Below are 25371 nucleotides of genomic sequence, written 5' to 3'. Positions count from 1 at the left end.
TCCAGAAAGCTTATGACACGGATGACTGGAGATTTCTAAAAAGTGCTTTGCTTGGATTTGGGTTTCATGACAAGATGATTGAGTGGATCATGGTGTGTGTCTCGACAGCTTCCTTTTCTATTTGTGTCAATGGTTCTGTTCATGGTTTCTTTAAGGGTAACCGAGGCTTAAGGCAAGGGGATCCAATCTCCCCTTATCTTTTTACCTTAGTTATGGAGGTTCTGACGGCCATTCTTCAGCATGCGGTTCGTATTGACTCTCCGTTTAAATTTCAAAATAAATGTGAAAAACAGCAGATTATCAATCTTTGTTTTGCGGATGATTTGTTCCTTTTTTGGGTAAAGGGTTACCCCGGTGATTTTATATATTCACAAACATAAACACAAGTAGTGTAGAGAGCCTACACTAGTTCAATCATAGGACATGCCCTATGAAAGCAAAACCATGAAACAAACAACTCAAAAAGAGCTAAACCACAAACAAAACCACTAGACTACCACTATCTAGCCAAACAAAACACATCTACTGTCCGCTAATCAGCTTCCATCATACTGCATTTCGGCACTCTTTATCTCCCAATCCCCTAGCAACCTTCGAACATTGGCACAATCCTTCAGCTTCGCTCCCATTAGTTTATACCGCACTTGTTGAGTAATGAGTTCACTTATAGCTTCCGGAGGCCGCAATTGATTCTTGAAAAGTCTAGCATTACGCTCCTGCCAAATGAAATAAGCACTAGCCGCCACTAACAGTCTCGCAACATAGTCGTTAACTGCTTTTGACTTGTCACGCTCACGCAACCATTTGACAACTTCTTCCCACTTCGGCTGAACTAGATCCATGCCAACTTTACTTCTAACCATACTCCACACTTGGGCCGAAAACTTACATTCAAAAAACAAGTGATGATGAGAATCATGGTTCGCGTAACATAGTAAACAACACATCATGTTCATGTTCTTTCTTCGCGAAATATCCCAGCTCAATATTTTATCTTGAGTAAGCAGTTTTCGCTTCATGATAAGCCACATTAAGAAAGCATGACGCGGAATGCATTGACTAAACCACACGATACTACACCAATTTACTGACTCTTCGCGATGCCTAACCGAATCCCAAACTCGAAAAGACGAGAAATCAAATTTATCATCACCATGTCGCCACCAAAATTTATCAGATTTGTTCGGATCCAAAGACAACCGATCAATCTGATTTAGAGCCGGGTATACATCCCTCCACGCAACTGGCCACCTCCAAACATTATCAGAATAGACTTCGGACACATTAGAGTTCATGTGAAATCCCGCATTAGCAATGAGACGAGGAGAGAAAAACTGCTCTAGAGGCCCTAATTCGCTCCAAGTATCAAACCAAGCTGAAGTGTCTAAGCCATTACCAATTTCGGACCATATGAAGCTTCTCAACATAGGACGGAGCTGGAGAATTTTTCGCCAAGACCAACAGCAAGCCGACGGCACCTTGCAAGCCCAAAAACTTTTACCCCTTAGCCGATACGCATGAACCCACTCAACCCATAGAGATCGCCGGTTCGTAAGGATACTCCAAATATGAGCAGTCATAAGAGCAATATTAACATCTCCAATCCGACGAATCCCTAATCCACCTTCAAGTTTAGGAACACAAACCGTTTTCCATGAAACTTTCGCACGGCCCTTTTGAAAAGCATTATCATGAGACCATAAAAAATTCCGCATCAAAGCCTCCAAATTAACAATCACACGCTTTGGCAGCAAGAAAACAGAAGACCAGTAAATATGAAGCGAAGACAAAACAGATGTAATGAGCTGCAACCTGCCTGCAAAAGAAAGTAACTTATTCCTCCAATGCATAATTCGATTTTCCAGCTTCTCCACCAAGATATGACAATCTTTGTAAAGGAGCCGCGAGGATATAAGGGGCACACCTAAATATTTCACCGGCAAACAGCCTTCTTTGAAAGGCATAATGTTCAGAATAGCGTTCTTCACAAAAGATGGAACATTCGAGAAATAAACAGTACTCTTCTAAACGCTTGGAAACAAACCGGATATATTAGCAAAAGCCTCAAGAGACTTCATAATGCACCAAGCCGAAGCAATCTCACCTTTCGAGAAGAAAAACAAGTCATCCGCAAAACACAGGTTTATAATTTGCTGACGTTCACACCTGTTATGGAATTTGAAAGACGAGTCAATCCTTACCGAATGCTGCAATATGGCTGTTAGAACCTCCATGACTAGAGTGAATAAATAAGGAGAAACCGGGTCACCTTGTCTTAACCCGCGACTACCCTTGAAGTACCCATGAACTTCCCCATTAACACATATCGAAAACGTGGTAGTGGAGACACACAGCATAATCCAATGAACCATGGTTTGATGAAACCCGAAACCAACCAAAATACTTTTGAGAAACTTCCAATCAACAGTGTCATAAGCCTTCTGGATATCAACTTTAAAAGCACATTTCGGAGGGCCGATGTTACGATGATAATTATGCATTAACTCTTGGGTAAGCAAAATGTTATCCGAGATTTTTCGCCCAGGCACAAAGGCTGACTGGTTAATACTAACAATGTCATCCAAAACCGCTTTAATTCTATCAGCAACAATCTTGCTAATGCATTTATATAAGACATTACAACACGCGATAGGCCGATAATCAGTAACCATACTCGGAGAAGAAGATTTCGGAAGAAGCACAATAAGAGTGTGGTTTAATTCCCGAAGAAGCTTACCGTGAGTGAAAAAATCAAGAACAGCCTTGGTAACTTCACTACCCACAATCGGCCAGGCACCCTTAAAGAAACCCGCAGCGAAACCATCAGGACCCGGAGCTTTGTCAGAACCCATCGAAAACATGGCATTCTTGACCTCTTCAGAAGAAACCGGACGAACCATATGAGCCGCTGCATTCAAATCCAATGATTTCGTAAAAAGATCTGGAGCTGGCATAAGAGACGAGTCCCTTGTACCACCCAAAAATTTCTCATAGTGATTAACAAACGCTATATGAACCAAATCATCTTCATACACCTCGCCACTAGTATCCCGAATCACATTGATGCGGCTATGATGCACTCTGTTTTTAAGGGATGAGTGAAAAAACGCGGAATTCATATCCCCAGCCGCTAACCATTCCACTTTCGACTTTTGTTTCAAAAACCGCTCTTCATCTAGCAAAGCTTCCTGATAAGCACGGCGGATGTTAACTTCATCTTCACGAAGTAACGCAGAAGACGGATCCTTATCAATACTAATCTGAATCCCATCCAACTTGTCACGCAAATCCTGAACTTTCTGATGTAAATTTCCTTGCTGAAAAAGCAAGACTCGGAGAGGAGTCTTTAACATCCTTAGCTTCTTCACAACAGAAAACTGAAACACACCATCAACACTCGTATCCCATATACGCTTCACAATGTCTAAAAATTCCGGTTTATGAACCAAAAAATTAGCAAATTTAAAAGACTTGTGCTTTAGATTCCCAGCTTCCTGAATTTTCAACACACAAACACAATGGTCAGATAACCTAGCCGGTTGAAACAATGCCACCGCATTCGGAAACAAAGCAATAAACTGCGAATTCCCCAAGATTCTATCGATTTTCTTCATTAAACCAATCCCTTTTCTCGGTTTTTGGCTCCAAGTAAAATGGCATCCCGATCGATTCACATCAAGCACCTCTATATCGGCTACACAAGCCTGAAACTCCCGCATACTAGCCGAAACAGCCGAACAACCCATAGACTTATCCTCAAGATTCAAAGCCGAGTTGAAATCACCAAGCATGACCCAAGGAGCGTCACGAACAAACGCTTTATGAACCGAGAGCTGGGTCCAAAGATCCCTACGAGAAATATAATAGTTTGCAGCATAAATAATCGAACAAAACACCATTCTTTTCTCCTGCTTAAGAATCAATTGCAAGTGCATGACCTGATCCGTCTGAGATAGAACCATAACATCAAAAATATAGGGATTCCAGCCAACAATAATTCTTGTACCTTTATTGCAACGAGCCCCATTAGAAGACCAATTCCACGACCGAAACACCGACTTACATATATTAGATAGATTGCACGGGTCAACATGAGTTTCAAGAACAGCACACAGACTAAGTTTAAAATCTTTGATAGCTTGACGAACCTCCGCTTGCTTAATGGGGCGGTTCAAACCCCGAATATTCCATGAAGCGATGTTAACCATTAATAACTAGCGGTGAAGGAGTGCTTGCCCCTTTTTTATGATCAGTTTTAGAAGTACCATGCGTCAAATAATCATCCATATCGTAAACATCCGCATTGGTATAGACCTCATCCTCCACCTCGTCCTGCACATTTTCACGAGCATCACCAGATTTGTTGCTCTCATCTACCTCATTAGCAGTTGGATCATTAAGAACATCAAACGGGTTAGCCGAATGAAAGCTCTGAGTACTCTGATTACGCGAACCACTACCCGTCTCTTGATTCTTTTTTGCTACCACAGGTCTGTACTCAAACTTTGGTTTTGGCTTGTTAATCGGGAAACCAGTCTTTTTGGCAGCTTTCTTACCGTAAACTCCAGTGTACCCCTCATCGTCCACCACCGGCTTCTTGCCTGTCTTTATATCCTTACGGACATTAGCCTGTATCTTAGGCTGGCAAGGACATTGCTCATCAGAATGACCGAATACACTACAATGAGTACAACGTAACGGGTTCCACTCGTATTCCACTGACATCGATTCCTTAATAAAACCCTCCCCCTCAGGTTCAGGTATCGCTAACGATATCTCCTCCCTTAGTTGCTTGTCAGCCGACACTTCGATTAAAGCTCTCGCGTAACTGCTACGTCCCCACATATCCATGCACATTGCTGAAGTATACGAATCCAAAGCTTTCGGCACACCTATTGTAGTTGCAATCAAACTAAGGCCATCCTCCGTGTAAGCGGCAATCGGAACATCATGAATGATTTGTTCCTTTTTGCTAGAGGAGAAGTGAATTCGGCTAGGTGTATTATGACATCTCTTTCTAAGTTCACTAAGATGTCCGGGTTAGTGCCGAGTAATCAGAAAAGTACGATATTCTTTTGTAATGTCAATGGCCATGTCAAAGATGCTATTTTGGATCTTATGCCGTTTGTGGAAGGAAATTTGCCTGTCAGATATCTGGGTGTGCCCCTGATCCCCTCTAGACTTGGTTATAATGAGTGTCGAGTGCTCGTCGAAAGATTAGAGAAACGTATAATGCATTGGAGGAACAAGTTGCTTTCGTTTGCTGGTAGACTTCAGCTTATTATTTCGGTTCTCTCATCCATGCACATCTATTGGTCTTCTGTCTTTATTTTGCCGATTCATATTATTCATGAGCTCGAAGCTTGTATGCGAAATTTCCTATGGTCACAAGAGAGTTCGTATGCTAAAGGTAAGTCAAAAGTTTCTTGGAAGACTGTTTGTACTCTGAAGTATGAAGGAGGGTTGGGCATTAGACGAATTGGGGATATGAATAAGGCTCTTATGTTTTATCATATTTGGAGTATTATTTCTAAGCGGGATTCTTTATCGGTGGATTGGGTGCACAGTTACCGGTTAAAAGGCAAGAGCTTATGGGTGTGTAAAACCCCCTCCAATTGCTGTTGGTCTTGGAGAAAGTTAATGCAATTGCGGCCTCTTATCAGGAATCACATATGGTCGGAATTAGGCAATGGCGCCGATACATCTGCATGGTTCGATTACTGGTGTGATATTGGGCTGCTTGGTGACTTTATTTCGCCTAGAACCATTACCGATGCAGATTTTAATCTGGATGATTCTGTGGCTAACATCTACTCGCATGGTTCTTGGTCTTGGCCTATGGCATGGAGAGATCTCTTTCCGGTTCTCATTCAGTTAGACCAAGTTCAGTTAAATCGGACAAAGCATGATAAACTGTTATGGAAAGATGGTAGTGATATAACGGAGTTCTCCTCTTCGTGTGTTTGGCATTCGGTTTGGTACAAGGTTCCAGAAGTGAATTGGTGTAATATTGTTTGGTTTTCGCAGTGTATTCCTCGACATGCCTTTATGATGTGGCTGGTCATCAAAGGTAAGCTTTTGACTCAAGACAAAATTCTAAAATGGGATCTCTCGCGGAGGAAGAACATGAATATGATGTGTTGCCTGCTATGTTATCAGAATTTTGACTCTCACCCGCATCTATTTTTTGAATGCAAATATTCGTCTCAAGTATGGCATATAATTCGAAGCAAGGTGAGTATGGATGCTATTAGTCCGAAATGGACTGATATAGTTGATTGGTTGCTGGTTCGTGCACGTTCTAAATCGGCTATGAATTATGTTGCTAAAATTCTTATTGCGGCTGCTGTGTACTTCATTTGGCAAGAAAGAAATGCTAGACTCTTCAAAAATCAACTAAGACCACCGGAGAAACTTAGTGAGATTATTTTAAACACGGTCAGATACAAGCTGATGGGAGCTAAACTAAAGAACACTGCGAGTGTGCGGAAACTTCTTGGAGAGTGGGAGATTCGAGGGGGTCACGTGGATGACGATGGAGGCTGATTAGTTGTGTTTCATGTCCCATTTGTCTAGAGTTTTAGCCTAGTTGTCTACTTGTTTCATTTGATGTTTATGGTTGTTTCTTTGTTTTTACTTTCATGGGGCATGTCTCATGATTGAACTAGTGTAGACCTTCTACACTACTTGTTTTGTTTGGTTTGTGAATATATAGAATCACCGAAGAAACCCTGTAACCAAAAAACAAATCATTGTTTCACAACCATGGATTAGACAGTTTTGTTTTATTGAATTATTGAACTAAATGTTTTGCTACAAATTAGATAAATACAACTATTATCTTTCAAGTTTTAAAGTCGCTAAGGCCTTGTCCATTCCTATGTGAGAGTACACCAATATCATCAAGCATCATCAACTATTGTACCTGAAACACATGTGAAAATAGTACGTCAGCATAAAAATGCCGGCGAGTACATAGGTTTTGTATGAGTGTCGGATTCATGGCTAGTTTGCATGTTGCAATACTTATTTAAAAACCTTATTTTGAAAAGTGAGTATTGCGACATAATTAACCAACTCAAATCAAGTTGGTTATAATTTACAAAATCTCGTAACCATGATTCTTAACTCCAAAACATTTGTTTAGTTAAATCCAGATTGTAAATCGTTTTTGAAATAAAACTTGAATAGTATATATATATATATATATATCGTTAGAAAAACCTTGTAATGTAACTTTGTTTCGATAACCTTGCCCAAGTGATCTAGATAACGCAACGACATATAATGTATTAAAAGCACTTATATATAGGAAGTACCAGCGGCGTATCCACCATGCTTTTAACACGTTACACCCGCCCCGTTACCTAATCACTTCCCTAACCCAACGGTTCAAACAGATTTCAAACGGTTCATGTCAATCAACGGTTACAAACAGTTCACATAGTCACGTAGTCACAAACGGTTCACATAGTCAAGTAGTCACAAACGGTTCACATAATCAAGTAGTCACAAACGGTTCACATAATCAAACGGTTACAAACGGTTCACATAGTCCAACGGTTCACCTACTCAGCGGTTACAAACGGTTCACATAGTCAAACGGTTTACAAACGGTTCACATAGTCCAACGGTTCACATAGTCAAGTGGTCACAAACGGTTCGCATGATCAACGGTTACAACGGTTCAAAATGTAAAACAATGTGTCCATATGCTGGATGAGCATATGCGACAAAATGTAGTATATGGAAATCAATGTGCTAGCATGTTAAGTGAACATACATAGCAAAACATAATGAAATCATGTACTATAGTGTACTAATGAACATAGCAAGTATAGAACATGAAAAACATGAAAGTAGCAAGTAGGCACATGTGTTCCAGCCAAAACAGTTTGAAAACAGTCAAAAGAGGGGACTATGTACTCACTTGAGGGTGCTTAGAAGTCTTGAACAACAACCAAGCAAAGCTAGAGGGATCACGGAATCAAACGGCACCCTATATAGGTAACTATGTAAATAACCGGACTTAAATCAGGAGATCGGATAGAATGAGGTCTTGTAAACCAAATGAGTGTTGGAACTCATGTGATATGGTTTAACAAAGCCTACATCCTAAATTGAAACCTAACCTAAGTGCTTTCGACCCGTTACGACCCGTTTAGGTAGCTTACGCTACTTTAACGCGTCATTCGCGTAAAACGCGTTCGAGACGTCTAACTAGTCCTATGACAAGTATTATATGCCTAAACATGTTTAATTATGTTGCATAATCAGTTATGTGACAAAAGTTTAGGTTACATATGCTTAAAATCCAATTATGCATGAAAAGGGCATTTTGGTAATTTACCTAAGGCATATAAACTACCTATCATACAACTACTTAAACTAGGTGACCATAAGGTATAACCTCGGGAGGTTATTCCCTATGCAACTATGGTCACTAATCATGCTTGGTCGGATCCTAATGATCGACCAAACGGGTCGAGTTCGAAAGTCTAAGCGGTGGTTTAGACCGCTTGACTTACGACTCTAAACAAGCACTAAACTAAAAGTGACGAGCTAAGCATGTTGAAACATGCTTAATTAAGTTAGAAAACAGGTTTTTGATATCAAAAAAAGTGTTTTGATACCAAGAGTAGTTTGGTTGCAAAATACGCTTAAATGCGCATTTTGACCGAAACTACTACTCGTCACTAGGCCTAGTCAACGTGGTAATCAGTATTTATAGTCACAAGGGACTATAACCATCGTGATTACGCTCATGTTGCGAAGTTCAAACGAACTTCTCGTTGACCATCTCATGGTCAAAGCTGAAAGTCAAACAAAGTTTGACTTTCACACTCGAAAAGCGATAAAAGAATGAAAGAGGACTTACAAAGGGTCCAAATAGATTTGGTTCCAAGTATTCTCAGGTAGGTAGTGAATAATCACAACCACTTAGAGAAATCTCAGACCAAATGTGAGTAAAATGGAATGAAAGCATGGCTTTATATAGTTTTTCGCAAACCGTTAGAATCATTTCTTAGAGAAGAGGGAATGATCTTGGCCATACAAGTGTCAAAGAATGATTGGGGGACTTGTTCTCCACACAAACCAGCCCATAGCATGAAAAACCATGGATCAAAACCATTGGAACAAGAGGGAATGACCAGATTCAATATTTCTGCAATTCTGATGTGCTGGGCACTGCTTACGAACCGTAAGCAAAAGTTCATACGGACCGTAAGGGACCTGCAGACCAGCAACTTTCAAAAATGACAGATTTAGCCCCTGAAGCCCCAAACTTTGTTTTCGATGCATTTTTGACACGTTTAAGCCCCGTTAACCCCATTTCAAAGCTCTAAAATGAAGTTAAAGTATAGGGAACTTAAAATGTGCTCACAAATATCTCGGATATCGGTTCGTTTGGTCGTACGGTTGCGTTGTTCGGTTAATTACGACAGAAGTCGTAACGAACGCAAAAACGATCCAAATTGAGCGACGAATGGAATTTTATCATGCCAATCACTAAAATATAATATTTTAATGATTACATAAATTTTTGGATGTCCGGATATATTCAGAACGTAAGTTATGAGCGAAAATGCAAACTTGTGCACTTTTTGACGCTTTTAGTCCCTGAATGAGCATAAAGTTTATTTTAGCACACCGAACCCCTCAAACCCTATTTCTAAGCTATGTAAAGGATATTTAAGGTGTGTTTAACTTATGGTCAAGTTCTGGATTGTTCGTTACAGTACAAATCGGCATACTTTCGTAGTTTGTCGAATTTAGTCCCTGTAAGCGAATAAACTTGATTTCGGCATACCTAACCATTCAAAACTTATTTCTAAGTTATGTAAAGGTTATTTAAGGTATGTTAAGCCTATGTCACTATTCCAGAGTGTTTGTTGCATTAAACTGGTTATATTTACGCATCAGATCGCGTATAACCTTCCAGAAAGCGATTTAAAGCCCGAAATCGAACAAGAATTGATATGTGCAAATGATACACATATTTTCACAAATCCCAAGTATGAAAAAAATATTTCATTGGTTTGCATTTGTTTGACGGTCACAGTGACACAGGTGTCACAGTGTCCCCTAATTTAGGAAATTTCGTCCCGAAATTTATTCGTAGGAGTCTGTCTGTGACTTTGTGTCAAATAACCACCAGAGATATGCAAGGCATAATCCTATCATTTCCTTAACGGACATTCTTCAGAAACGAAAATGAACGGACGGAGTCATTTTCAACGGGTGCTTCATCAGAAATGGAAATGAAAGATTTAACAAACGGATATTCATTTCCTCAACGGATAATCTTCAGAAATGAAAATGAACAGACGGAGTCATTTTCAACGGTTGCTTCATCAGAGTTGGAAATGAAGGGTTAAACAAACAGATATTCATTTCCTCAACGGATAATCTTCAGAAACGAAAAATGAACAGACGGAGTCATTTTCAACGGTTGCTTCCTCAGAAACGGAAATGAAGGATAATCAAACGGATATTCATTTCCGCAAAGTATAATCTTTAGAAATGAAAATGAACAGACAGAGTCATTTTCAACGGTTGCTTCCTCAGAAACGTAAATGAACAGGGTTAACTTTAGACACATGACAAAACTTGCTGTGGTTTCTGTGCACTAAATTCCATAATTATGTATGCATCCATAATTACTTCCTTGCACAGTCCGCACAGTTTGTTTTGTAATGTGAAATGGATTGAATTTGAACAAGCTTGAGACAACATTGATTGGGTCAACACATAAACACATAAGCACATAAATGTTTTTCTTGGATTGTTATTAACTTGTTATTGGTTGCTATTAACTTGACGTCAATTTGAACATGGGTATTCAAGGTATACCAGGACCCCAGTCGATGGACTTCAACGTCCTGAAGCATCTATCTGAAAAGATAGAATGATCTTCCAAAACTTCGATTTTTTTATTACAAGGAATCACCACATTCGAATTAAGGTATACAACAATTCGATTTTTTTATTACAAGGAATCACCAGTCGATGGGTATCCTATCAAGGATTGGGTATTCGTCCAGAGTTGTAACTTGCGCTTTGTACTTCGCTTCCTTGGAGGAAACGGTTACTTAGGATTTTCGTGGAAAATGCAAGAGACCATAATATGGAAAAATTTTGGGGGTAGTCTGTTCTCCAAGGAATACGGCTCCTTGATTGTCGGTGTTGTAGGGGATTACAAGGAATCACCACATTCGAATTAAGGTATACAACAATTAAGGACTTACAGAAATACCCTTAGGTATCCTATCAAGGATTGGGTATTCGTCCAGAGTTGTAACTTGCACCTTGTACTTCGCTTCCTTGGAGGAAACGGGTACTTAGGATTTTTGTGGAAAACGCAAGAGACCATAATATGGAAAAATTTTGGGGGTAGTCTGTTCTCCACGGAATACGGCTCCTTGATTGTCGGTGTTGTAGGGGATATGTTGTTTATACATGCAACCATATCAATCTATATTGCGATGTAAAATAAAAGATTTATTTATAAACAACAATTACAATTGTTTCATGGACCATGACAACAAAAGAAATAATACATAAGGCTTGTTTATTTCTAAACAATGTTGTCTTCCAATTGGTCAGGTGCTCATCCCTGCGCTGGATTCGCATTAGCAAGCTTTGGGCAATTTCTTCGGAAATGGCCCATCTCGTCACAGTTTTTTTTTTGGGTAAAGGGTTACCCCGGTGAAATTTTATATCAACCAATCAATAAAAAACAGTACTAGACTTGGCATACCAAGATTATTTTCTCATAATCAGCGGAGTGCTAGTGTGCTTGCAAAGGTTATCATTGATACGGGTACGGCTCAGAATTATGGGGTTCCGGTTTGGTAGAGACCCGAAACAAAAGAAGATTTTGGACAGGTGGCTGATCTCGAAGAACAATATTGAGGTTGATCCCGGCTAGAGCGGCTCTTCGGCTTTTGGAGTGTTTGTTTTTTGGGCTGTGTTTTTTCTCTTCTATTTCAGATTTGTATTGGTTGTGACGTTTGTCGGGTTGTTTTGTTTTGTTGTCCTAGTCTTGGTATGCCAAGTCTAGTAGTGTGTATCGATGTCTCGATGCACCCTGTTTTTTATTGATTGGTTGATATAAAATTTCACCGGGGTAAACCTTTACCCAAAAAAAAAAATCAAGTTTATTCGCTTACAGGGACTAAATTCGACAAACTGCGAAAGTATGCCGATTTGTACTGTAATGAACAAATCCGGAACTTGACCATAAGTTAAACACACCTTAAATATCCTTTACATAGCTTAGAAATAGGCTTTGAGGGGTTTGGTGTGCTAAAATAAACTTTATGCTCATTCAGGGACTAAAAGCGTCAAAAAAATGCACAAGTTTGCATTTTCGCGCATATCTTACGTTCTGAATATATCCGGACACCCAAATATTTATGTTATCATTAAAATATTATATTTTAGTGATTGGCATGATAAAATTCCATTCGTCGCTCAATTTGGATCGTTTTTGCGTTCGTTACGACTTCCGTCGTAATTAACCGAACAACGCAGCCGTACGACCAAACGAACCGACATCCGAGATATTTTTGAGCATGTTTTGAGTTCCCAATACTTTAACTTCATTTTAGAGCCTTGAAATAAGGTTAACGGGGCTTAAACGTGTCAAAAATGAGCCGAAATGCAAGTTTCTAAGCTGCAGGGACTGAAACTGTCAATCTGTCAAACATGGCCAGGCGGTCCGCGTAAACCCAAGCCTTATTCTTATGCGGGGCACGTGAGCCTATCAGACAGAAACATTGAATCTGGTCATTCAGTTCGATTTTGATGGTTTTGATCAATGGTTTTTCATGCTATGGGCTGGTTTGTGTGGGGAACAAGTCCCCCAATCAGTCCTTAACACTTGTATGGCTTGGATCATGCCCTCTTCTCCAAGAAATGATCCTAACGGTTTTGCAAAAACTATATATAGGCCATGTTTTCATTCCTTTTTCCTTGCATTTGGTCTGAGATTTCTCTAAGTGGTTGTGATATTTCACTACCTACCTAAGAATACTTGGAACCAAATCTATTTGGACCCTTTGTAAGTCCTCTTTCATTCTTTTATTGCTTTCCTAGCTCGAAAGTCAAACTTTGTTTGACTTTGAGCTTTGACCACGAGATGGTCAACGAGAAGTTCGTTTGAACTTCGCAACGTGAGCGTAATCACGATGGTTATAGTCCTTAGTGACTATACCTACTAATTACCACGTTGACTAGGCGTAGTGACGAGTCGTAGTTTCGGTCAAAATGCGCATTAAGCGTATTTTGCAACCAAACTACTCTTGGTATCGAAACACTTTGTTTTGATATCAAAACCCGTTTTCTAACTTAGTTAAGCATGTTTTAACATGCTTAGCTCGTCACTTTTAGTTTAGTGCTTGTTTAGAGTCGTAAGTTAAGCGGTCTAAACCACCGCTTAGACTTTCGAACTCGACCCGTTTGGTCGATCATTAGGATCCGACCAAGCATGTTTAGTGACCATAGTTGTATAGGGAATAACCTTCCGAGGTTATACCTTATGGTCACCTAGTTTAAGTAGTTGTATGATAGGTAGATTATATGCCTTAGGTAAATGACCAAAATGCCCTTTTCATGCATAATTGGATTTTAAGCATATCGGGTTTGAAAATCGGGATGGTGGAAAGGCTGATAATTTTTGGGAGTACCCTAGCAGGTTTACGCCAAATTCAGACCTTGTTGGAGTTTTTTCTGCGGCTGATAAACAAAAACAAACAGGTTCTGGCTCTCCGGTACAGCTTTCATTTGCGAATATTGTGAAGGATACCAAAGAGAAAGCGAAGGTGAACTTTAGGGTACTAGAATCGAATGAAGCTGTTGATGGAGCTGATGTTGTCATTCCTCTATCTTCAGTTAAACAAGTCTCTGACAGGTATGCGAATACCTTGTATGGTTATTTTCTGGGTAAACGGCTGGCTTTTCCTGTTGTTGATTTCTTTGCAAAGAACAATTGGGCAAAGTATGGATTGTCAAGAATTATGATGAATGCTCATGGGTTCTTCTTTTTTAAGTTCACAACGAAAGAAGGGATGGATCAAATGTTAGAGGATGGGCCGTGGATGATTAGAAACGTTCCAATTATTTTGAAAGAATGGTCAGCCTCTATCAAGTTGGTAAAAGAGGATTTAAAAGCGATTCCAGTTTGGGTCAAGATGCATGATGTGCCGTTAGCGGCATTTACTGAGGATGGGCTCAGTTTACTTGCTTCTAAGATTGGGGTTCCTATAATGTTAGATTCGTATACGGCTACAATGTGTGCGGAATCTTGGGGAAGAAGCAGCTATGCTAGAGCTCTTGTTGAGGTCCAGGCAGGAGTTGAGTTAAAGAAGAGTGTTACGGTAGCAATTCCTTCCTTGGATGGTCTTAGTCACTCGAAGGTGGAGGTTAAAATTGAGTATGATTGGGAGCCGTTAAGATGTTCTTCTTGTTGTGTCTTCGGTCATGAGGATCACTCGTGTCCTCAGAACCCGCAGGAAAATTCGAATGGGGATACTGAGAAGAAGGATAAGGATGATTTTCAGGTGGTAGGAGCCAAAAAGAAGAAACCAAATAATCAAGGGCTTCATATGAAAAACCAGAAGCCAAAGGTAGTTTACAGGCCAGTTGTCAACCCTAAACCGAAAGCGTCATCAAAGAGTCCGGTTCAGAATCCGGTTTCAACGTCTAACCCGTTTGATGTTCTAAAGGACGATAATGGTAATCAGGGAGGTACTACTGTGGGTCGAGTGGAGAAGAATCGGTCAAGTGACAGGGAGGAATCGGATGAGGAAGTGGTGGAGGAAATCTACAATGAAACGAGTAAATTTATGACTTCGGGTATTCATCTTTCCTCTTCCTCTTCGAAAGCAGGGGCAAGCACCTCTTCTTCCAAGTTATTTAATGGATAGGCTATCTGCTTTTCGTCTGAAGGGGTTGCTGTTTTGCGGCTTCTTTATATTTGATGATGGTGGTTGATTTGTGTTTGTGTGTTTTGCATTATTTTGTCTACTAGATGTCGTGTCATGATGTATAGTAGACTAGGTAATGGGGTGTCATAGGTTTTTGGTTTTTATTTGTTCTACATATATGGGGCATGTCCTGTATATGAACTAGTGTGGAACACATCCTCACTACTTGTACTTATTTGCGGTTGCATTTTTAATAGATTCACCGGGGTAACCCTTTACCCAAAAAAAAAAAGTACTTACTACTGTCCTCAGGTTTCGAGGGACACTTATGTAAAACCAACGTAAACTCACACATGCTACTGTCTTCCGGAGTCAGGAAGGACACTTACGTAAAACCTACGTAAACCCCACGCGTACCACTGTCCTCGGGTAAAGAAGGACACTTACGTAAAACCTACGTAAAGCTTGTACGTACTACTGTTCTCGGGTTAAGAAGAACACTTATGGTTACAAATAGTCTAGTGTATATGCAACTATGGGAAGCCCCCACTAATAGAACATACTATCGGCCTAGTAGAGCCACACGTTACGAAACAAACTTACTATCACGAACTTACTTATTGTGAACTCGCTCAACTAGTTGTTGACTCTCTGTTACATGCCTTGCAGGTCGTTAGGTATACATGGAGCTTGCATGGGGAGGTGCGGTCGTTGTGGACAAGGATCGTGAATGCTTTGATTAAACGTTTGACATTTCATACTTTACTTATGATTGGGCTTTTACTCATTTGCTTCCGCTAAACGTTGAATTTATACTTTTGTTTTGAACACCTTTCATATGGAATGGTTTGGTTAAATTACATTTACTTTTACTATTTATATTGTTGAATATGATTGGTGGCTGGATCCTGGTCAGTCACGCCTCCAAGCGGTGGTACTCCGCGTGTGGATTTTAGGGGTGTGACATACTGGGCTAAAGCCTCCAAGAATCTCCACCAAGTTATCGCTGCTCCAACCGCTGAAACCGCCGCCGCTCCGCAGTCTGCAAACTCTTCCCGCCGCAAGAGAAAGAACAACAACAACAACAACAACAGTAGCAAGAATTGCGCTGTCACAGCTACCGCTCCTCTTCAAGCAGTACCTGCCCAACCGCAGCCTCAACACCGCCAAGTAGCGGCGCCGGTCACTCATGCATCGCTGGCTAAGCGTGCAAACACTGGTCCTCTCCCGGCTTGCCCTACTTGTACTTATCATCATCCTGTGGGGATTGCTTGCAAATACTGTGTGCACTGCAACATGTACGGCTATTTCACCGCCAATTGCCGTACAGGTCCACGTCAAGCTCAAGCTCCAGCTCAAGGTCAAGCTCCTTCTCAACAAGCTCTACTTCCTGCTCCTCAAGTCCAACAAGCGGCTCATGCACCCACGATCCATGCTAGAGCTTGCTTTGCGTGTGGTGATCCCAACCACTTCGTAAACATGTGCCCCAATCGAGTGGTGAAGCAAGAGCCAAAATAGCAGCAGCCCCAGCAACAGCAGGAGCCCCAGCCGCAGCCAGCAGCCCGCGGACGTACCTTCAACATCAACGTTCGCCAGGGCCAAGTAGATAACAATGTGGTTAATGGTACGTTCCTTGTAAATGGTATATATGCCTCGTGTTTATTTGATACTGGAGCCGATAACTGTTTTGTGTCGTTAGAATTCGAAAAGCTCCTTAATCGTTTTGTTTGTGGTTGTTTGGATTCAATGTTTGGCTTCGGGTAGTTTGTGTTTTGGTTGGTGTGTTTTTTTGGTTTGTAGGTTGGTCGTTTTGTTTGTGGTTGTTTTGGTAGTGCTAGTCTTGGTATGCCAAGTCTAGCTCTAGTGTGCTACTTTTGGTACACTTGCGTGATTCTTTATTCTTTTTAATAAAATTCACCGGGGTAACCCTTTACCCAAAAAAAAAATAGCTCCTTAATCGTAAGCGCGCCCATCTCCCCTCAATGTTCGATGTTGAAGTTGCCACTGGAAGAACCGTCGCTGTCAATTCTATTCTATTCTTCGTGATTGTACTCTTAAACTCAACAATCACATCTTTCCTATCGACCTTATTCCGATGCAGCTTGGTAGTTTCGATATCATAGTAGGCATGGATTTTCTTCGCGAAAATCGTGCTGAAGTTGTTTGCTTTGATAAAATGATTCGCTTCTCGCTCGCTAATGGTGATCAACTGTGTGTCTACGGTGAAGTTGTTTCGAAGAAACTCCAACTCATGTCATGTGTCTAGGCTAGCAAGTATCTCCGCAAGGAATACCAAGCTTTCTTGGCACACATTGTAGTAGCGGAGAAAAAGGAAGTTAAGGCAATTGATAAGGTGCCTGTGGTTCGTGATTTTCCTAACGTTTTTCCTGATGATCTACCTGGTTTACCCCCCGAGTTGTAATATTGATTTTCGTATCGACCTCATTCCTGGAGCCAACCCTGTTGCTAAATCTCCTTATCACCTCGCTCCGTCCGAAATGCACGAACTCTCGAGTGAACTCCAGGAATTGCTTGACAAAGGCTTCATTTGCCCTAGCACCTCTCCTTATGGCATGCCAGTCCTTTTCGTCAAAAAGAAGGACGGATCATTCCGGATATGCATCGACTATAAGGAGTTGAATAAGCGGACTGGCAAGAATCGCTATCCCCTGCCTCGAATTGATGATTTGTTTGACCAATTGCAAGGTGCTACATGTTTTTCAAAGATCGATTTACGCTCAGGCTATCACCAGTTACGTATTCAGGAGGAAGATATACTGAAAACCGCATTCCGAACCCGATACATCCATTATGAATTCATCGTAATGCCCTTTGGTTTAACCAACGCGCCCGCGGTTTTCATGGATTTGACGAATCGCGTGTGTAAACCATTTCTTGAGCGCTTCGTCATCGTGTTCATCGATGACATCCTTATCTATTCGAAGTCGAAAACTGAACACGCGCAGCATCTACGTTTGGTTCTCGAGTTACTCCAGGGGAATCAACTCTATGCCAAATTCTCCAAGTGTGAATTCTGGCTGGAGGAGGTTCAATTCCTCGGTCACATCGTCAATAGTCAAGGTATTCACGTCGACCCCGCAAAGATCGAAGCTGTTAAGAGTTGGGTTACTCCAAAATCACCATCCGATGTACGTTCGTTCCTCGGATTGGCGAGCTATTACCGTCGATTCATCGCAGACTTTTCGAAAATCGTTGTCCCGCTTACTTCCTCAACACATAAAGACAAGCCTTTTGTTTGGGGAACCGAACAAGAGACTACCTTTCAAGCTCTCAAGCATATGCTCTGAAATGCTCCCATTCTCGCTCTACCCGACGGAAACGATGACTTCATTGTCTATTGTGATGCCTCGACCCTTGGTCTTGGTTGTGTTCTCATGCAACGGGACAAGGTTATCGCTTACGCCTCTCGTCAGCTCAAGATCCACGAGAAGAACTATACAACCCACGACCTCGAGCTAGGCGCAGTTGTTTTTGCGTTGAAAATTTGGCGACACTACCTTTATGGCACCAAGTGTATGGCCTTCACCGACCATAACAGCCTACAACACATCCTCAGCCAAAAAGAACTGAATATGCGCCAACGCCGATGGGTAGAACTTCTCAACGATTACGACTGTGAGATCCGTTATCATCATGGAAAAGCAAATGCCGTTGTCGACGCCCTCAGCAGACGAAGCTATTTGCATAGCATTCGTAATGTTCACGCCCAGCACCATCTCGAAACTCTTATCCGTGACGCTCAGCATGCTTGTTTTACCTAACGCACTCTGAAGAAGGAAAGGATTCACCATAACGGCGAACAGTTAGTGAATAAATCGAATGGGATATTCCATTATTTGGACCGAATTTGGATCCCAAGCGTACAAGTCCCGATATTCCATCCATCCTGGCGCCGACAAGATGTATCATGACCTTCGTCTTTGATACTGGTGGCCTGGAATGATGAAGGATATCGCAATCTATGTTTCGAAGTGCCTGACTTGCTCGAAAGTCAAGGCCAAACAACAAAGACCCCCTGGCTTGCTCGTGCAACCCGAGATCCCGATATGGAAATGGGAGAGCATAGCCATGGACTTTATCACGAAACTCCCACGTACAACTTCAGGTCACGATAGCATCTGGATTATCGTTGACCGTTTGACTAAATCTGCTCACTTTCTGCCGATACAAGAAGACTTTAAGGTAGAAAAATTAGCCCGAATCTACACTGACGAGATTATCTGTCGACATGGGATGCCTCGTGACATCATCTCTGACCGTGATGGTCGGTTTACCTCGCGTCTTTGGGAAACATTTCAATCTGCTCTCGGTACTACGCTAAATCTAAGTACCGCTTTCCATCCCCAAACCGACGGTTAGACTGAAAGAACGATTCGTACTCTTGAAGCCATGCTTCGCTCGTGTGTCATAGATTTCGGTGGCAATTGGGACGCGCACTTACCTTTGGTCGAATTCTCGTACAATAACAGTTATCATTCTAGCATACAAATGGCACCATTCGAGGCATTATACGGAAGAAAATGTCGATCGCCGATTGTGTGGCATGAGATCGGAGATGCACAACTAATTGGTCCTGAGCTGCTGCAAGAAACGACTAACGAGATCCTCCAAATTCGAGACAATCTGCTGAAAGCTCGGAGTCGTCAGAAAAGTTACACCGATAGACGCTGCAAGCCCCTTGAATTTGACGTTGGCGATCACGTACTCCTAAAGGTATCACCTTGGAAGGGTGTGATCAGATTCGGCAAGAAAGGAAAGCTCGCGCCTCGATATGTTGGACCCTTTAAGATTCTGGAAAGGATCGGAAAAGTGGCCTACAGACTCGAACTACCGGAGGAACTTAACAACGTCCACTGACTTTCCATGTATCGAACCTCAGAAAGTGCCTAGCCGAGCAAGATTTACAAGTTCCACTAGAGGATTTACAAGTGGACAAAACATTACACTTTGTGGAGAAGCCTGTCGAGATCATGGACCGAGAAACCAAGAAACTCAGGCGCTTACCCATTCCCATTGTGAAGGTCCGCTGGGAAGGCAAACGAGGCGCAGAGTTCACCTGGGAACTCGAAAGTGACATGAAGGCGAAGTACCCGTTGTTGTTTGCTACAACCTAAGGCCTAATTTCAGGACGAAATTCCCTTAAGAGGGGGAAGCTGTAACACCCCGTGTTACGAAAGTCAAAGTACAAATCAAAGTCAAAGTCAAAGGAAGAAAAGATTGCTAATTGCAATCTGTCACTCCTTGCTTAATTACTGATTTGTGCTTCTTGACTTGTAATCGAATCCTGTATTTTATTTGCTTTAGTTGTATTATGTGGAGTATCTATTACTAATCGAGGTTTAATCGCATGTTTTATCGCTTTATCGCTAATCGCATCGCAATCGCGCTTGCAACTTGATTGGTAGATTCTGAATATTCTTTTATGTGTATGTGCTATTTATGTGTTATTTGTGCATGTTTACATTATGTTTGTGGTGATTAATTGAAACGCAATCGCAACTTTATCGCAACGCAAATTCAAATCGCAACCGCTAAACGCAAGTTATTTAGGATAATTATATGTTAGATATAGTCTTTGTGTGATTATTATTAATCTATCACATCTCTTAATCGACATTTGCTTAAATGCATCGCAACGCTCAACACACGAAACGGAACGCCGAAACTCAACTCGCCGGACCACTTTAATCGAATGGCCGTCCGATCGGATTGCCATCCAATCGGTCGGATCGCCATCCGATCGATCGGATCGCCATCCGATCAAAGTTCCATCCGATCGATGTGCCATCCGACACTTGCACTCATCTTTCCTCTTTTGGCAACCTAAAAATACCCCTATCACATCACCAACAGTGATGTGACAGCTCTCGCTGGTTCGACCAACGTTCCAGACCTCTTTTCTCTCGATTTCTCGCGATTCTTGTAAGTTTTCCACTCAAAACTTGTACATCTATCATCTACACAACTTCTTCATCATTTTCACCTTTGAATCTTGACTTTTAACCGTGAAATCAGTGGATTTGAGGTGTTCTACAGTGATGTCATCATGGAGTTCTTATGAACTTCAAGTTTTGACCTCATTCCACTAAGAATAACTCAGATCTGAAGGATTTCCACATGATTAAACATGATTCTTGCATAGATCTAAACATTTTAAAAGTTAAAGGATTGAAAGATGCTTTTCCAACTTTCTTTCAACTCTTTTACACTCAATGCACTCAAAGCTGATGGAATCGGAGCTCGTTCAGGCCTTCTACTCGTTTCTAGTGAAGTGTCGGTCTGAGATCTGATTTCCTATCAAAGAGACAACCGATTTCGGGTTGAACATGAACAACCGTCAGAAACAGTTATCTGAACGGACTGGGGTGGTTCCCACTTCGATCGGATGACTTGGACTTGACGAGGTTCCGTTGTTTAATACGTTGTCATACCGTCTCGAGCAAACCGCAGAACTTTTCAAACTTAAGTTTCAAGACGATCAGGTCGTTAGGACGGATTGCTGTCTGATCGGATTGCCGTCCGATCGAACAACAATCCAATCGGATTGCACTTGAGCTCCCACACTTAAACATTTTAAAGTTTTCAAAAGGATTTGAATGTCGAACGGATTGCCGTCCGATCAGATTGCCATCCAATCGAACGACAATCCGATCGGTTGACATTTGGATCTCCAACACTTAACAATTTTCATAATTTTCAAAGATCATCAGTTTCTGACGGATTGCCATCCGATCGGAAGACCATCCGATCGAATGACCATCCTGCTGTGAACTTGTTCTCATTAGAAATGTCTCGCCAATCGGATTGCTATCCAATCGAACGACCGTTCGATCGATCGACCTGAAGGGTAGAGATACTTCTCTGTTTTCAAAATGCTACAACAAAAACTTCAAAGCCATCATACACAAACACATCCTTCTCAAACGAATGTCAATCCGAACGAATGGCCATCCGATCAGATAACCATCCGAACGGATTGACATCCGATCGAATGACCATCCGATTGGATTTCCATCCGATCGGATTACCACTCGACACTTAGTCACTTTTCACCGTTTAAACGCGCCGTTCTTCGCTTATGCTATCGTTAACTGTTTCGGCTAATCTTTTAGCGCTCCCTTCAATCCAAGAGAGTGTTTATTTACTTAAACACAATCTGTGAGTATACTCGAAACCTTTTTGGCTTTACACACTTTTGGGTGTTACATACGTTACTTATTCAAATCACAATCGACACACAACGCAAACACAATTTATACGCTGACCGTTATTGCATGCTACGTGTTATTCAATGAATGCTTGTATGTTATGTTAACACAGTGATTGTTGGCTTACACCTTAGAAACGATAGTAGTTTGGACTCAGCACCTGTCGTGGAGAGGGGTTGTTAAGGGCTTTACTTCACGTGTCCCAATGGGGATATGTGTTGCGCATTCTACAACTCGCAGTCACGTCTGTGCATATTTCATTGTTGATAACCTAGTAGCTTTCACTTTGCTACATGTTTGGTATCAGAGCCACTGGTTATAGTGAACTAGGTTATAAAACGTTTTTATAAAACCAAACTACAACCAAACAGTTTAAAAAAAATCGACCATGACACTCAGCTCCAAATTGCAAGGTTCGTCTCTCGTTTACTTATTGCATAGCATATCTAGTGTACGCTTACGTATGATGTTGCATTGATTGCACACTTAGCACTACAGACTGAATTCATGTGTTACTTGCCTATGTTATGTGGATGATAGAGCCACAATGCGGCATTCCTCTAGACTTTCATGGTCCATGTTTTGTGATGTCTTTTGTCTCGTTACTTAAATTTGAGGAACCTTTTAGCATGAGTTGGGAGGAGCTGATGTCACACCCCCAAAATCCACACGCGGAGTATCACCGCTTGGGAGCATGACTGACCAGGATCAAGCCACCAATCATATAGAACAACGTAAATAGTAAAAGTAATTGTCATTTAACCAAACCAATCCATATGAAAGGTGTTCCAAAACATAAGTGTAATAACAAAGTTTAGCGGAAGCGTATGAGTAAAAGCCCATTCATAAATAAAGTATGTAATGTCATAATGTCTAAATCAACAGGAGGTTCGTCAAATTATAAAGGAGAATAAGTTGTCTTTTTGTGCTATTCTTGAATCCCATGTGGATATTCACAATCTGAATAAGGTTTGTTCTTCTGTTTTCCGTCGTTGGGAATAGACTTCGAATGGGAGTAGTTGTCACAAGGGTACGAGAATCATTGCTGGCTGGGATCCAGGTATTTTGATGTCATCTTGCTAGATCAATCTTCTCAGGTTATGCACTTTCAAATCATTTTTAAGCAAGATAAAAAACTTTTATTTTGTTCAGTTGTGTATGCGGCTAATTATTATATCACTCGAAGGGAGTTATGGAAACATTTATCTAAACATAAAGTGTTTGTTGGTAACAATCCATGGGTTATTTTAGGCGACTTTAATTCAGCTTTGAATCTAGATGATAAGTCCATGGGCGCTTCGAATATTTCTCCTGGTATGAGAGAATTCCAAGAGTGTGTATCGGATATAGAAGCGTTTGATATAAATAGTTCGGGAATGCATTTTACGTGGATCCATCTTCATAAATTAAAGGGTAGGAGCGTTTGGGACATCAAAGCTCGGGGTAGTATCAGCTGGGGCTGGCGGAAAATCCTTTCTATCCGGAATGCGGTTCGCCCGTTCATATGGAAGATTGCTAGGAGCGGTTCTCAAATAAACGCTTGGAGTGACAACTGGTGCCAGTTCAGTCCACTTAACTCGTTTATTACGCCGAGATCCATTGCTAATGCGGGTTTTAATATTAATACTAATTTAGCGGATCTTATTGATGAGAACGGTCAATGGAAGTGGCCTTCTGCGTGGTATGATATTTACCCGGTCTTGATAGGGTTACATGCTCCGCCTTTGACGCAGAATCTGGTTGATAGAACAATATGGAAAGATTTGGAGGGTAATACTCGTCCTTTTGGTTCGATGGAAGTGTGGCATAATACCCGGCATCGGGAACAACCGGTCTCTTGGGTGAATGGGGTTTGGTTTAGTCAGTGTATTCCAAGGCACTCGTTCCATCTTTGGTTGGTTATTAAAAATAAGCTGAAGACACAGGATCGATTAGCAAGCTGGGAAGCGGGGAGCGATTATAATCTGAGGCTTATGTGCTGTCCATTATGTAAGCATGATCGGGACTCTAGAGACCATTTGTTTTTCAGTTGTTCGTTTGCGTCTCAAGTCTGGTATAATGTTAAAGATTTGCTGAATATGGGGGAAGTAAATGACTCGTGGCAGTCGATCATGAACTGGATGGATCAAAAGGCTAACTCAAAGAAGACGGAACACATTGTTTGTAAGTTAGTTATTGCGGCGGCGTCGTATTTTATTTGGCATGAAAGGAACAATTGTTTATTCTCTAATAAAGTGGCCAATGTTAATGCGGTGTGTGATAAAATCAAGAACACGGTTCGGCTTAGATTGATGGGGTTCAACTTTAAGGGGGGTTCGCACAATCAAAGCATTCAAGAGAAGTGGAAGTTGCTTCCAAGTGATGAAGACAAAGACCCGGGCTAGGCGATTAGTTTGTTAGTCTGTTCTTTGTTTGTCGGGCTGTGTTTTCTTTCTTGTGTAGTTCAGTTGATCTGGTTGTGACGTTTGTCGGGTTGGTTTGTTTTTGGTGTCCTAGTCTTGGTATGCCAAGTCTAGTAGTGTGTATCGGTGTCTCGATTGTCACACCCCCAAAATCCACCCGCGGAGTACCACCGCTTGGGAGCGTGACTTGACCAGGATCAAGCCATCAATCATATCAAACATAGCATTTAATAATAAAAGTAATTAATGTAAATCATCATGACATGATTGATGTTTCAAAACCATACATCGTTTAAGTAGCGGAAGCATAGTAATGTATCTCAAAATAATTATAAGTTCAGATAACATTCATGATCCGTATCCCACAACGACCTGCTCCTCCCTGTGCAAGCTCCAGTATACCTAAGGTCCTGCAAGGCATGCAGCAAATAATCAACAAACTAGTTGAGCGAGTTCACAGTAAAGTAAGTTCATAACATAATGCATAAATATAGCTAGTGGGGGCTTCCCATACTAGTGTGTACTAAAGGTGGGGGCTTCCCAAACCTTGTGTTCATAATACTGGTGGGGGCTTCCCATGTTTATCCTGGCTAATGAGGGCTTCTCATTAGCGGTACTTACTAGACTAACTTCCGACCATGTGTTCTTCTTTACTGAGAACTGGAATACGTACAGGGTCACGTAGGCTTTACGTGACGTGCCCTTCCCCGAGGACAGTGGTACGCGTGGGGCTACGTAGGCTTTACGCAGCGTGGCCTTCCGACCTGGAAGCCAGTGGATGGTATTGGGTTACGTAGGCTTTACGTAACG

At 41.4% G+C, this 25371-nt stretch overlaps 1 protein-coding gene across 1 annotated transcript; it reads left to right on the top strand.

Annotated features, from left to right (window-relative positions):
* The first annotated feature begins 23448 nt into the window (after positions 1–23448).
* Positions 23449–24543, top strand: LOC110931613. Its single transcript, XM_022174999.1, has one exon. The coding sequence runs from the start codon at positions 23449–23451 to the stop codon at positions 24541–24543; it is 1095 nt and encodes a 364-aa protein (XP_022030691.1).
* The last annotated feature ends 828 nt before the right edge of the window (positions 24544–25371 follow it).

This window comes from Helianthus annuus, chromosome 3 (assembly GCF_002127325.2).
Source record: "Helianthus annuus cultivar XRQ/B chromosome 3, HanXRQr2.0-SUNRISE, whole genome shotgun sequence".
Lineage (NCBI taxonomy): Eukaryota > Viridiplantae > Streptophyta > Magnoliopsida > Asterales > Asteraceae > Helianthus > Helianthus annuus.
Note: the sequence above shows the minus strand (reverse complement) of the source record. Positions and strands in the feature narration are given on the sequence as shown.

Excerpts from the sequence above, each read along its gene's own strand:
- LOC110931613 (XM_022174999.1), top strand. The coding sequence starts at position 23,449 with ATGGGCGCTTCGAATATTTCTCCTGGTATGAGAGAATTCCAAGAGTGT.